The sequence below is a fragment of the Corvus moneduloides genome, chromosome 3 (genome assembly GCF_009650955.1).
Source record: "Corvus moneduloides isolate bCorMon1 chromosome 3, bCorMon1.pri, whole genome shotgun sequence".
Taxonomy (NCBI): Eukaryota; Metazoa; Chordata; class Aves; order Passeriformes; family Corvidae; genus Corvus; species Corvus moneduloides.
The window spans coordinates 109,526,729-109,541,233 of record NC_045478.1 but is presented as its reverse complement, the minus strand read 5'-3'; the positions used below and the strand labels follow the sequence as shown (position 1 = coordinate 109,541,233).

General features: G+C 46.5%; 1 protein-coding gene across 2 annotated transcripts; it reads left to right on the top strand.

Annotated features, from left to right (window-relative positions):
* The first annotated feature begins 439 nt into the window (after window positions 1-439).
* On the top strand, window positions 440-14,443 carry POLR1B (RNA polymerase I subunit B). 2 transcript variants are annotated; one of them, XM_032104204.1, is made up of 15 exons: window positions 440-570; window positions 644-811; window positions 2,604-2,750; window positions 3,590-3,722; window positions 4,738-4,874; window positions 5,340-5,563; window positions 6,288-6,459; window positions 7,344-7,515; window positions 8,314-8,595; window positions 9,179-9,312; window positions 9,751-9,921; window positions 10,527-10,683; window positions 11,298-11,494; window positions 11,885-12,138; window positions 12,953-14,443. In XM_032104204.1, exons 3-15 carry the CDS (start codon window positions 2,631-2,633, stop codon window positions 13,830-13,832), a joined length of 3,033 nt encoding a protein of 1,010 aa, XP_031960095.1. In that variant the 5' UTR covers window positions 440-570; window positions 644-811; window positions 2,604-2,630; the 3' UTR covers window positions 13,833-14,443. The 2 variants fall into 2 exon arrangements, with proteins under 2 accessions (XP_031960095.1, XP_031960096.1); XM_032104205.1 differs by lacking the exons at window positions 440-570; window positions 644-811 and adding an exon at window positions 1,662-1,722.
* Window positions 14,444-14,505: the final 62 nt, after the last annotated feature.

The following is a 14,505-nucleotide window of genomic DNA, read 5'->3' as shown; positions in this document are numbered from 1 at the left end:
GGGGCGGCGGGGCGCGGTTCGGGGCTGGGGGCGCGGTTCGGGGCTGCGGGGCGCGGTTCGGGGCTGGAGGCGCGGTTCGGGGCGGCGGGGCGCGGTTCGGGGCTGGAGGCGCGGTTCGGGGCTGGGGGCGCGGTTCGGGGCTGCGGGGCGCGGTTCGGGGCTGGGGGCGCGGTTCGGGGCTGCGGGGCGCGGTTCGGGGCGGCGGGGCGCGGTTCGGGGCTGGAGGCGCGGTTCGGGGCGGCGGGGCGCGGTTCGGGGCTGGAGGCGCGGTTCGGGGCTGGGGGCGCGGTTCGGGGCTGCGGGGAAGCGCCCCCGGAGCGGCCGGGAAGGGGCGGGGCCGGGCGCGCTGCGCACGCGCGGGAGGCGGCGCGAGCCCGGCACGCGGCGGTCCGTGCGCGCCGCTGGCCGTGAGGAGGAGCGCGCGGCATGGCGGGCACCGCGCTGGACCCGCACCCGGCCCCGCACCGCCTGCGGCCGCCGCGGCGCGGCGCGACCCAGCGCGACCTCACCAGCGCCCACATCGAGTCCTTCAACTACGCCGTCAGCGAGGGCGTCTATCGCGCCGTGCAGGTGCGGGGAGCGGCGGGAGGCGCGGGGCCGGGCCCTCCCGCGTCCCCGCCGCGCTGACCCGGTGCCATTGCAGGATGTGCCCCCGGTGGAGTTCGCGCTGAAGGACACCCGGCTGGCGCTGGCGCTGGTTGGGGTGTCCATCGCCCCTCCCGCCGTGCCGGCCGGGACGGTGTGCCAGGAGAGGAGGGTGTTCCCGGCTGAGTGCCGCGGGCTCCGCAGCACCTACCGCGGCAGGATCACCGTAAGTGCCCGCGGCCCACCGCCCCGCACACGCGTGTCCCTGCCCCGGCTGAGCCCCGCTCACGCGTGTCCCCGTCCGGCGGGGCGGCCCCACGCCGCGGACCGCGGAGCCGGCCGAGCCCTGTGCTGTAGTTAAAGGCCGCTTCCCGGTTCGCCGGTCTCACGGGGGGTTCAGGGAGCGCTGCCCCGCGTGGGTTCTGGGGTGTTGGTGATGTGTGGCCTCACTGTTTTTCCCCACACATCGAGCTTGTCGTGGTTCCGGCCCCACTGCCCTTCTTTCCGTGTCACATGTCTCCCTGCAAGCAGCCAGCCAACTTGGAAGACCATGGATGGAGACCCATGTCATCCCAGGCAGCAGCATCATCCAGATCTTGTTTCTGCAGGAATCCAGGTTCCAAAAGCAGCATTGCTCACATATAGAAGTCCAGAGCTATAAATCCCTCTTGTTCACAGGTTCATGGATTTTCTGAAGTGCTTTGAAATTTGCCTAGAGAGGAAGCATCCCCAGCAGATATTTTCCTTTGCACTGTGAAAAGATTGCACATTGCTATTTTCTACTAAAATTGTGTAGTTGCATCTGAGCTGATTGCTTACATCAGGCACCTGGTGCAAGGGACTGCTTGCTTGGAATTTCAGCTTTTTGCTCGCTTGCTTTTTTCTGTTTGTTTGTTTGTTTATTAGTCTGAAGCTGCACACCTTACCGTGATAAAAGCCACTCTTAAGTGCAGTACCTTATCTGAAAATGAAAGTGGGGCTGTGCAGGTTGTTCATAGCTGTATTCCCAGTGGATCGTAGATTTCCCTGAGCTAGGGATGTTTTTATTTTTCTTACTTGAATTATTTCCTATCTCTTGTGCCTTGTGCTGAGACAGGTTAACCTCTCCCATTCCCTGCCCATGCACAGCAGAAAACAGTGAGTAATCATTCCCTGTTTCCACCGTGCTGCTTTAGCTCCATATCCCTCCCTCAGTTTCATCCCTCAGTTCCTACTGGCCCAGGGTAAGAAGTGAGCCCCAGTCTGCTGAGCAGCTGTAGACCCTTAGTCATCACTTCAGGTGCAGACCAGACTGCAGCAGTCTCTGTGTAAGGATGCCCCGTGGATTTAAAGGGGCACAGTAGCATTTCCCTTCCCTTTTCCAGTAATTTCTAAGACTCAATTTACTCATTTTAGCTGTTGCCAGGTGTTGAACCCACGTTCTCGTATTGCAGTGCTGGTGTTTCTTTCCTGCAGCTCTTTCAAAGCCCGTCATTCTGCATGTAAAGTTAGTTTGCTCCCCCAGTTTTCCTGCAGACCCACTGCCAGAACTTCTTAACAAATTTTCTTTCTCAGTTTTCAGATCACTCATGAACGTGTTAAATGAAGAAACCTTAGGAAAGATTTTGTCAGGCCTGTGGTGTGGATGTCCTTTCAGTGGGCACTTGCTCTCTTCTTCTACTTTCAACTGTTACCTTCTGAGGTTTCCTTTCCTATCCTGTGGCTGCCTTTTTTTATTTAGGCTGCTCTGTTGAAGGGTCTGAAAAGCAAAGGAGACCAAACCAACCTTGTTCACTCACCCAGCAGCTTCTTTACCTAGCCCTAGACTTGTGTGGTATTCTGTAAGCCCATGTTGACTGTTTCCCAGAGTGTAATCTTTATGCATGTGTCTACTGGTTCTTCTTTTTATTATTGCAACCATTTTACACTGATAGAAATCTGTTCAGCTGCTTGTGGTTATGGGAAAGGTACGGTTAATCTAGCAGGAAATATTAAAAGGGTAACTTAACTTGTTTCCTGTTCGTGTTGTATCGTTTTAGGCTGACATCAGCTGGTCAGTGAATGACATGCCACAAGGGACTATCAAACAGCCCCTAGGGCATATTCCAATCATGGTGAAGTCCAAATTGTGCAACCTCTATGGTTTTTCTCCACAAGACCTTATGCAGCATCATGAGGAGGAAGAGGTAACGGGGATTTTGCGGGTCAGGAAAGTCCGTGTTTCACCTGAGCAGTCTGTCAGGTCATCTCCTCTTTTTGCAGGGCTTGGTCATTTATATTTTGTTTCGTTTGACTTCCCATTTTCTCTGAATGCACCCTGTTTATGGTGGCTCCATGAAGCAGCTTGAGAAGTTTGCAGCCGTGGCTGTTGTTGAATACAGAGATCTGTTTGGTGCAAATACCTACAGCTTTGGTATAGAACCTGTCAGCTGCTACCCAGCAACTGAGGGTGCTGTGAAGGGGACTGTGGAGAGAAAGATTTGGAGAACAGGCTTTGAAAGAGACATTTTCATTTCCTGTTGTTTTCTGCAGCTTTTTTTCCCCAGTAGCATGTTAGTTATCTATAATTGAATACAGAATTATTTAGTGCTGCATTTTGCACTCACTAAAAAAGAGAGAGCAAACTACAAAAGCAAATCAGAAAAGTAAGCTTGTATGTGACCAGAAAGAGATCTTTTGCTCTGAATATCCCTCTGGTTTATAAACTCAAAATGAGAACTTCAGAACATTTATTTTAAAAAGTTAATGTCAGTTACTCAAAGATGTTCCATTGACCACAAAGGTTTTTGGGGTATTTTTTCTTCCTTTAAATTGTGGAACATCACTTTCCTTGCACTCTGCTACATTTAGACTTCCTAAGTCCCTGGTAAGGAGTGCAGCCTTTCCAAAAGCAGTGCTGAACCATGTCTTGCTATTTCCCATTCAATGTTTGGTTTCCTTGGATAATACAGGCATTTTTTTCTTTTCTCCAAATGCTGGTTCTGAGTTTCTAAGCATATTAAAATGGTATTTATTCTCCTGCCAGGAAATGGGAGGCTACTTTATAATCAATGGCTTAGAAAAAGTAATCAGGATGCTGATTATGCCCAGGCGAAACTTTCCTCTTGCGATGACAAGACACAAGTGGAAAAACAGAGGCCCTGGTTTCACAGAGTATGGTAAGCTCAGCAGTTTCCTGCAGCATCCTGGTGACACCTGCTTGAGGACAAACAGGAGTGACCATCTGTAGCTGAATTTTGGTAGTTTGTTTTGTCACAGTTCTTGTTTAATGTTAATATTTTTTGCTGCATGTAAGCATGAAGGGTAAACACAGCATGATGGTACAAGCAAGAAGCAGGGGCTTGCCTTGTGGGAGCTGTCTGAGCTGCCCATGGGGAGCGAGGAGGTTTTATTCCAGGCCTTGCAGTACTTGTCACCTTTTGTTCTGTGGAAGGTGTAGCTAAAACCCCACCTTCAGTACAAGTCAGTGTAATCCCCTGAACTCGTTTCACTGATTTTGTCCATACTTCATGGTGGCAGATTTAATTTACATGAAGCAGAGTAAACTAGGTTCTTGGCTGCATCTTCCCTTCGTATACTCAGCAAAACCAGTTTAAAATTGAATTAAGCCAGAAAATGTTAAATAGCATTTTAAAGTCAGGTGTTGCCAGTTGCTGATTTGACTGGACATGGTGCTTGAGCACACACTGTAGTTCCACACTAGTTTATTTCAAGGCAGTGCCAGATTAGATAGTCCTTTTTTTGTTTTATTTTTCTTTGTCTTGCAGTGGATAGCGTGGAGCAGGACCAGGAAAAACTGCTGCAGCACTGCCACCCAAACACAGAGATAGGAGCTCAGTTAGGAAGAGTACTTGTGTGTTACTCTATCCTACAACCAGAGGTTACAAACAATAGTTGAGGCCTGGGTCTTTCCTTTCCTAAAAAACTTTCTGCATCTTCCAAGCCTCTCAGCAAGTGTGCTGGCTGTCCTGAGACACTGCCCTTTTTGGCTAGGAGCTGAGTTGAGCTGGTGTGTTTATTTGAAGTGGCACTGAAGCGAGCCATCTGCCTCATGTTCTCAGCCATCAAGTGCCAAAGTTTCTCTCATTAATTGTCTCACACCTGCTTGGACACATCACACTGGTGCAGCCACTTGGTTTTGTGCAGCTCATGCTGGTGTTGTGATTTTTGCAGGGGTGGTGATGCACTGTGTCAAGGATGAGCACACTGCAATAAATATGAACCTTCACTACTTGGAAAATGGCTGTGTCATGGTGAATTTCATTTTTCACAAAGAATTGTTCTTCCTCCCCTTGGGATTTGCTCTGAAGGTAAGCAGTGAATGCTTATGCTTTCTATACTAAATAAATACAGAAGTTTTGCAAAGTATTTTTATTTTAAGTAATGAGAAGAAGCTAATTCAACTTGAAGTATTTTCAGTCAGCTTTCCTGTTGGAGAAAGGACATCCAAACTGTGTAACACTGAGATGGAACACTCAGTCTGCAGCAGAGGAAGTGTCTGCAGGGACAAGATGAGGGGAAAGTCAAACTCCCACGGTTTTGTGGGGTTTTGCTAATGAATGGTCTGGATGGAGATCATTACCGGGGGGTGAATATCCCCTGCATTACTCTCTAAGCATTTCAACCCCACAGCATTTTCCAGTTTGTACTGTGGAAGGGCATTTCCAGAGCACTGAAAACCTAAATCGTGGGGTGCCTTAGTTCTTTAGCTGTATTTTATAGACAGATGTTGTTATGACCTTATTCTTCTGATCTGATACGCTTCTGTCTCTCAGGCATTAGTTAATTTCCCAGACTACCAGATTTTTGAAGAGTTGGTAAAAGGAAGGGAAGATGACACCTTTTATGTGAACTGTGTTACTGAGATGATGAGAGCGGTGGTGGATGCCGGCTGCTTGACACAGCAAAACGTCCTGGAGTACCTGGGAAAGAGCTTCCGAGTGAAACTCAACCTGCCTGAGTGGTACAGCAACGAACAGGCTGCAGATTTCATTCTGAGGTCTGTATGTGGGTGTGATCCAGTGTCACTGTGTTGAATTTATAGGCTTACGTGAGAGTATTGTGATGGAATGTATTTTAATGGATTGACACAAATAGTCCCAAAATGGTTTGACAAGAGGGTGTCAGTATTTAGGTGGGATTTTTGTGATGTCAATGATGAAGAACACAAAGTTTGAGGAAGAGAAAGTTAAATCTGGCTCTGTGACTGCTTGAGGCACCATTTGTTGAACAGAAATACTGAAGTTTATTATCAGTTTCACACAATCTGTCAACTCTGAATAACTTTTATCTTTTAAAATGGTGGAAAGTACATGCTTTAAAATAATCTTCCATAAAATAAGTTAGAAAGCAATGGAAGAATTGGTGTTAAGGCTATCAGTGTGGCAGACATTCAACTAAAGAATTTATTTTTCTGGTAAAGTAGGTGTTTCCTTTTCCTCCAGCTTTAGGAATTAGGTGCTGTTTTCCTTTTTTGTTTGTGCTAGAGTGTTGCTCAGCCCACAGTTTTCCATACATGGCTTGGTAGTAGTGGAGATTTGGAGTTTCTGTGGCAGGACACTGATAGAGTTAACAGAAATGTTTTGTAGTTTACTTCTACTTGCCCTGTTAGGATTTTTATCAAAAAAAGAAAAAGGTTTACAGTTATTTAGGAGAAACTTGAAGAACATGAAGCTAGCACAACGAGATCATAGCAGTTGTCCTCCTTCTTTCTCTTACTTCAGCAATTGTATCTGCATTCACCTGACCAATAGAACTGAAAAGTTCTACCAGCTCTGTATGATGACCCAGAAGCTCTATGCTTTTGCCAAAGGGGAGTGCATGGAGGATAACCCAGACAGTCTCATGAATCACGAGGTGCTCACCCCAGGACAGCTTTTCCTTATGTTCTTAAAGGTAAGGTCATGGCTCCCACATCTTTAAATTTCTTTACGGATCAGAAAGTTGGTAACAGGCTTCTGACTTAAACAGCTAACTTCTAATCTATTCCAATTCAATTTATAGGAATACCTTATTTTAGGATGCTGGGAGGAGAGTAGTCCTGTTCAGAAGCTTGACTGTCCCATGAAATTCACTGTGGAATAGTAGTTCTCATCCCCAAATAAGATACTTTCCTGAGTTATTATATAATTCTTTAATCTTTCTTTTCCCCTTCAGCCAAAATTTTCTTTAGCATTGTTTTGTTGAAAGACTGTCATAAACTCTCTACTATGTGAGTGGTTTGAAAGTGAATTTGGGGAAGCATTTTAGTGCTGTGTAGAACAGCTACCAGGAACCAGAAGAAGTTGCTTTCCTGCCTCGCCTGTCAGATCAGCAGGAGAGTGAGTTAGCCATCCCTTTCTTTGAATTCTAAGATCCTAAATAGTCTAAAGCATACAGTAGACACAGTATATATATATATATATATATATCCTTGTGGTCAGCTTATAGGTGCATTTTCTGGTTTCTGCTTTGGGTTTTGTTTGTGCTTTATGAAATTCTGTTACTGGACTTCATTTGCCAGACTCATCACCGCTCCGGATGGAAGTGGTTGCCAAGCTGCTGGGTGGGTGTTTTCCTTGCAGTTCTGTGTTGACATGTTACCATCAGCATCTTGATAGAATGAAGTCAGTGTTGGAAATAAAACTGAAGAACTGTCGGTTCCTGAAAAGTTGTGCATCCTGCTAATTTCAGAGGAGTTCTGTAGCATGTGCAACTGATGTGCTAGATTAGAACTGAAGTTCTAATCTGAGCCTTTCCTTTCCTGTTTTAATTTTAAATCTCTCACTTTTAAACCGTAGGAGAGGCTTGAAACCTGGCTGCAATCTGTTAGGTTTGTGTTGGAGAAAAGAGCAGAAAAGGCAGATATCAGCCTAAATACAGACAGCCTGGTGAAGGCATTCAGCCTGGCCCCAGACTTCACCAAGCCATTTGAGTATCTGCTTGCAACCGGTAACCTGCGGTCTAAAACAGGTAAATCTGCAGGCTTAAGATGCCTTTTTTCTTTTTTTTTCCTGTAAAACAGAATGAGGATCAACATAAAACTCAGCTCCTTTTATAAAACTGAAAACAACTGCTTGCAGGCAGACACTGCACACTGTAACTGAATTACTAAAAGGGGTTTGAAGAAAGGGGTGGTTGAGGAAAAAGATGAGATTCCTCCACAAGCATAGGCATTGTGCATGGTATAGAACAGGTTAGTTATGAAAGCAAAGCCTCTACCCAGATAAACAGTTGAAATGAAATTTAGCATTGTCCAAAACAGCAACTGTATTTTGATTTGTTTTCCCAAAGCTTATTTCTTCTTAGAAGCTACAATGTAAGACAGAGAAGGGGCATTTTTTAATCAGAACTGCCCCATTAGTCGTGTGAGCTTAAATGGAGAGAAACTGCTTTGCTGATGTATATTCAGATATATCTGATGCTTCCCTGAAGTGTCTGGTCTGGCAGCATTGTAATGGAGTGCCCACTAGAAAATGAAATTAGATTAAAAACCTACAGAGTTTTGGTAAAACATACCAGCAGCAAATTCCAAGTTGATTTACTGGCAGTTACTTCCACGTGTTTGTAAAACGAACAGCTTGGAATTTAAAGTCTCTAGGTCTCTTACAGGTCACTGAGTTGCCTGTGCACATGCACCTCCCTTGTTGGGATGCAGTGTGAGCATCTTTAGGGCTTGTCAGTGGAGAGTAAGAAACTGTCTTCTAACATCATCCTGTATTTGTTAAAGCTGGATGAGGTCCTGACATAAATCTCACCTTTGTTCCCTAGGGCTGGGCATGTTGCAGGACAGTGGTCTCTGTGTGGTGGGGGACAAGCTGAATTTCATCCGCTACCTCTCCCACTTCCGCTGCATACACAGAGGGGCAGCGTTTTCCCAGATGAGAACCACGACTGTCCGCAAGCTGCTGCCCGAATCCTGGGGCTTCCTGTGCCCTGTGGACACGCCGGACGGAGAGCCCTGCGGGCTGATGAACCACATGACAGCTCTGTGTGAAATTGTGACAGAGATGGTGCCCGTGACAGACATTCCACCCTTGTTATGTTCCCTGGGTATGTTTCAGTGGCCTGGTGGTTTAGTGAAGTGTTCTCCTTTCTTACCTCCCTGCCCTGCAGCCCCATGTCTGGGAAAGGTTCTCCACACAGCATTTCAGCACACTGTTCGTTTGAGAAAGTGAAATCAAGTTTGACCTGTACTTACTGTGCTTCTGCCTAGTGATAAATAGCACACTGCTTATACAGGCACATCAGTCAGCCTTTTGGGGACTGCAGAATTCAATGTCAGCATCTCTCAGCTGTGTGCTGTAGAGTGAGGATGTTCGCTGAAGCATGAGGAATTGCACAGCACAAACTCTGAGAAACTGGACTAAGCAGTAACTTTGTAATGATTTGGATTGCGCTGCAGTTCGCTTGTGATTACCCCAACAATGAGAATCCTTATTTCAGTCAGAAAAATGGGGAGGGCAATGACATTCTAAGTTGTAAATGTTTTTTATTTCCTGTTGAACTGTCTATGACTTTGCCAAGAATTTTTTGATGTCTCAGAAAGTTCCTTGGTGTGAACTGAGCAGAAATAACTTCCGCGTTTTGTTTGCTTTTTTTGCCTGTTCCTTCCATCAACCCCCTCTTCCCACAGGTGTCACCCCCGTTGATGCAGCTCCAAGCCAGCCTTACTCAGAGTGCTACAGAGTTGTGTTGGATGGCTCCATGGTGGGCTGGGTAGAGCGGGAGTTGGCTCCCGAGATTGCGCAAACCCTCCGCCGTTTCAAGGTTTGTTGTCTTGTTTGAAATTGTTTCTTAGCTAAACATCCTCAACGTGCAGCGGTCAAAAGTAGGCATGTTTGGAACTTCTTAGGCTTACATTTATTCTGCTTTTTTTTTTAATCTGACCCAATAAGTTATCTTTGGCTGTATATTGGTATTGGAGTGTGCTTTTCTGTTTGTTTTTTTTTTTTTATCCATATGTTTCACATGTTGGTTTATGAAGTTATAATTTTTGAAGGAACATTTTCTTGGAAAAAGTAAGATAAGACATACTCTGTCTTTTTTTTGGTGGAGGTTTTTCTAAAAGTATTTCTAAGATCTTTCCTCTGTGGCTTTTTATTGGTGGCTACACTTGTGGTTGACATTTTCTTGGTGTGACCAGGTGGATGCAGTTTAGTTAAACTTCATTTGTGTTTCTAGATTGTTATTTCTTTGCACCAACAGATAACACAAGAGAAGAGATTTCCTGCACGGGCAGAAGTGGTCCTTATCCCAATGACAGGAAAACCCAGCCTGTATCCGGGGTTGTTCATTTTCACTAACCCTTGCCGGATGGTGCGGCCTGTCAGAAACCTGTCCTATGGAAGGAATGAATGGATTGGGACTCTGGAACAGGTGGGGTTTGCATATTTCCTTGTTACAGAGGTACCTGGCATCACAAATGGGTTTGGAAAATGTTTGTGAAAGGAGCTGAGGATGGGGCATAGGGAGCTTGTGTTGAAGAGCTGGAATAGGTGACAAAAGGGGGTTTTTCACTCCTGCAAACTGATTTCTGGTAAATGTCTTAGCTGGGCAGCAGAGATCTTTTTGACATCTTGAAATCTGCTCTCAATATTAACTTTGTGAAGATTGGAGGCCAAGGATTGCTGTGTTGTGCCTACTGTGTCATCTTGTGTTACCTCATGTTCGCCAAATGGCTCCTGGGCAGCCAAGCAGTGGAATGCTGGAGGGAGCTCATCCACTTGCAGCTATTAAAGTGGGAGACAGAAAGGAGGACACATTACTGCAGTTCTGTATTTCAGGCTTTCTTTCCTTGCAGCTAATCTGTGAGAGGTGGTTTACCAGCTGTCTGATTTGCCCTGCTAATACTCTAAGGTGCAGACAACAACTACAGCTAAAACTGATAGACTGGATAGAAGGCCATCGGAGACAGCTTTGTTTTGTTTCCTTCCCTTTAAAAGAAAGAAGTGAACAGGCATTATCCAATTTGATGTTTGCAGATCTTCATGAACGTGGCCACGCTGGAGTCAGAGGTGGTGCCTGGAGTGACCACTCACCAGGAACTCTTCCCTCACAGCATTTTGAGCGTGGTGGCCAATCTCATTCCCTTCTCCGACCACAACCAAAGCCCACGGAACATGTACCAGTGCCAGATGGGTAAGTGCTGTAGTACCCAATGCTGCAAGTCCCTGGGCAAGGGGATTAACACCTCATTAACACCTCTAGTATATTGAATTTCTGACAGTATTATCAGAAAGATATCCTTAAAACAATACCTCTTTCTCATACTTTTCTGCAAGTAGCAAAATGAATATGTTCAAAACTCAATTTCCTTGCCAGGATATTGATGCTGCAGAAGCAAATGCTTTTTGGCCTGGAAATATGTAACATGTGCCTCCCTATGGGAGACGCTGGGGAGAAGACATACATATCCCCCCAAAAAACCAAAACAAAACAAAAAGCCACAAACAAAAAAAATCTCCAAGTAAGCAAAACCAGAAACACCACACCAACCTTATTGGGGATTTTGAAATTGCAGAAAAGAAAACAAAGCTGCAGAAAACAAAACAAAATTAGGTGTAGTCCTTATGAAATGCTGTGAAAGGAATTGAGTATTGTGGTTCATAGAAAAATTATAGCCTGGCTTAGGGCAATTATTAAATTCCAAGGAGTTTGAGATTGATAATCCCTCTAAATTTGTAAGTATTTCCAGCTTTTTTCTTAATGAGATACATGGAGGAATAAATCCAAGTTTCCCTCCTTCCCTCCAGGAAAGCAGACCATGGGGTTTCCAGTTTACAACTACAAGGATCGCTCAGATAACAAGCTGTACCACCTGCACACCCCCCAGAGCCCTCTGGTGAGGCCCAGCATGTATGACTATTATGGGATGGACAGCTATCCTGTCGGCACCAACTCCATCGTGGCTGTCATCTCCTACAGTGGCTATGACATGGAAGATGCAATGGTAAGCCACCAGAAAGGAAAAGTCCTGCTGTCGTGTGAAGGAATTTGAGTGGGGCACTGGGAGTAAGGGTGGTACCCAGCTGAGAAAACCCCACTTTCTGCCTCTGCTGGTCCTCACACTTTTTCGGCAGATTCAGCAGCACAGTGGTTAAATGTTGTTACAGCAGGCAATGCTGGAGGTACTGGGAGTAGAGCAGAGCTTCCTTTTGTCCAAGGCAGTGGCCTTCCAGCTTTGAAAAACACTGGGGTTACAGGAACCTTGAGCTTTTTGGAACCATGACCTACTGGGAGGCTTCAAAAAGACAATTTGATCTGATGCTTACCTTTGTAAATGTTTTCTTTTTTGAAGTTACTAGCAAGTCTTTAACAGGCTTTTGTTTCTCCTTTTCAGATTGTAAATAAATCTTCCTGGCAGAGAGGGTTTGCTTATGGAAGTGTTATCAAGGTGGAGAGCATTGACCTTTCCCTTAAAGCCAGCAGGGCAGGCGATAATTTAGTATTTGGCATCAGGCCTAGTGATCCAAACGCTGGGGAGAAGCTGGATGCTGATGGACTGCCTTTTGTTGGGTCTATCCTGCAGCCTGGGGACCCCTTCTACAGCTTCATGAACCTCAGCACAGGGGAGACCTTCACTGTGTACTATCCGTAAGTACAGCTGGCTGCTCCCGGCTCTGCTCACCCCGTGGGGAGAGCAGTTGGCCCTTTTCCTGCACATGTTCCCTTTTCCTATCATGTAATACTGTCCATGGCTTGACAGAGAGCATGAAGTTCATGCTGTAGATGACTCCCAGGCATGTATCACATCTTCTCTAAGCCAGTGTGTGCTGCAGAGCTGGCTTATCCCAGGAGGATTTTTTTTTTGGTGATTGCCTGCGCTGGTTGCATGTGGACACAATAACAGTTAAGCTTGCAGCAGATGCCTGGCACATGGAATATCAGGCTGAGGGCTCATTTGGAGAAGGAGCACACACCTGAGCAAGGCACTTGTTAGCAAAGTTTGTCTTTGCCTTCCCTGTCTGCTCTCAACTTCCCTCTCTACTAAAGAACTGAAGAGGATTCTTTATTTTGGGATCGCATCAGTGTGGTGTGAATTTATTGGTGGTAGGAAAAGGGGCTGCTGCCTTAACACAAAGGAAATGGCAGTGGGATGCAGTTTGTCAGATAGAAAGTGTGATACAGATGAACCAGGTTGAAATGATCTTATTTTTAAGCCATGGGTGGCACATTAGCTGATCACCTGAAAGTGGCAGCTGAATAGCAGTTGCAAGATGGGTCTGTACTTCTTTGCCCTAATTATAGTCTGAATTCCCTCACTACTGAGTAGTACTTTGAAGAATGGTGTTTCTCAGCTGTCCCAAGACACTTTATAAGTGGTTTAGGTTTTTTGCTTCATTTTCCTTTTGAAACTAAAAATTATTAGCACACCTGACACCTTTGCTGTGATTGTCCGTCTACACAGGAGTAAGGAAGTGGGCATTGTGGACAACGTTAGAGTGTGCAGCAACGACCGTGGCACCGGGAAGTTCAAGAAGGTTTGCATCACTGTGAGGGTGCCCCGAAATCCCACTGTTGGAGACAAATTTGCCAGCCGTCACGGACAGAAAGGTATCCTGAGCCAGCTCTGGCCTGTCGAGGACATGCCCTTCACAGAGAACGGGATGGTTCCAGACATCCTCTTCAACCCGCACGGCTTTCCCTCCCGTATGACCATTGGGATGTTAATCGAGAGCATGGCAGGGAAGTCGGCAGCCCTGCACGGGGTCTCCTATGATGCCACTCCCTTCACCTTCACAGAGAAGAAGTCTGCTCTGAAATACTTTGGTGAGACTTTAGTGAGCGCAGGCTACAACTTCTTTGGGACGGAGAAGATGTACAGCGGCATCAGCGGGGTGGAGCTGGAGGCAGAGATCTTCGTGGGGGTGGTGTACTACCAGCGCCTGCGCCACATGGTCTCCGACAAGTTCCAGGTGAGGACCACGGGGCCCCGAGATGCTGTCACCAACCAGCCTGTCAAGGGGAGGAATGTCGAAGGTGGGATCCGCTTTGGCGAGATGGAGCGGGATGCTCTGCTGGCCCACGGCACATCCTTCCTGCTGCAGGACCGCCTGTTCAACTGCTCCGATGGCTCTGTAGCCTACGTGTGCACAAGCTGCGGCAGCATGATGTCCCCTGTGCTGGAGAAACTGTCCCAGTCCTCCATGACCAGCAGCAGGAGATACTCCTGCTCCATCTGCAGTGAGGTGGATGCCATTGAGGTTGTCCCTGTGCCCCATGTCTTCCGCTACTTTGTGGCTGAGCTGGCAGCCATGAACATAAAAACAAAGCTCAGCGTGGAGTAGCTTGGTCCTTGGCATGGTGATGCTTGGAGGGAGGAGGCACATACCAAGTCTTGTCCTTGTCCTCGAGTTTCAGGTGTTAAGTCAGTTCTCAGGTTCTTCAAAAGAATTCAAGATTAATTTGATGTTTGTATTGCAACAGCGTGGTTGCCAAGCTGTAGGGCAAGGAAGAATTTTGGCTCTGTTGAACTTTGTTTGGACTTCCTAAAGGATCACCAGCTATTGAGATGTGTATGAAAATCAGGTAATATTGCTGCAGGGATGAAGAGGTCATAAAAAACAGCATGAGGTGAATGCTGGAAATCACAAAAAGATAAGATTTTTTTTTTGTTTGACAAACGTATACCTTAATGATGGGTTTGTGTTAAAGTTATTGTACATGTTCTGGGTTTTTTTTATTTCAATACATGTGCCTTGAGTCATAAAGAAGGTGGCACAAAGTTCTGCCTGAAGCAGCAGCCTTGACTGCAAGTAACCAAAGTTGCCTGCCAGGTGTGTCCTGGAAGTGTTCAGTGTCACCAAGCCGAGCAGTGTTGGGGTTTGGGGGTTGTGTTGGTTGTTTGGCTGAAGAAGAATAAAGCAGAGGCATTTCCAGCCTGGCTCATGCATGTGCAGCATGGATACTGTGGGACTGGAGTTCGTCCTCCCCCTGAGTCCCCAGCAACTGCCGCCCCGC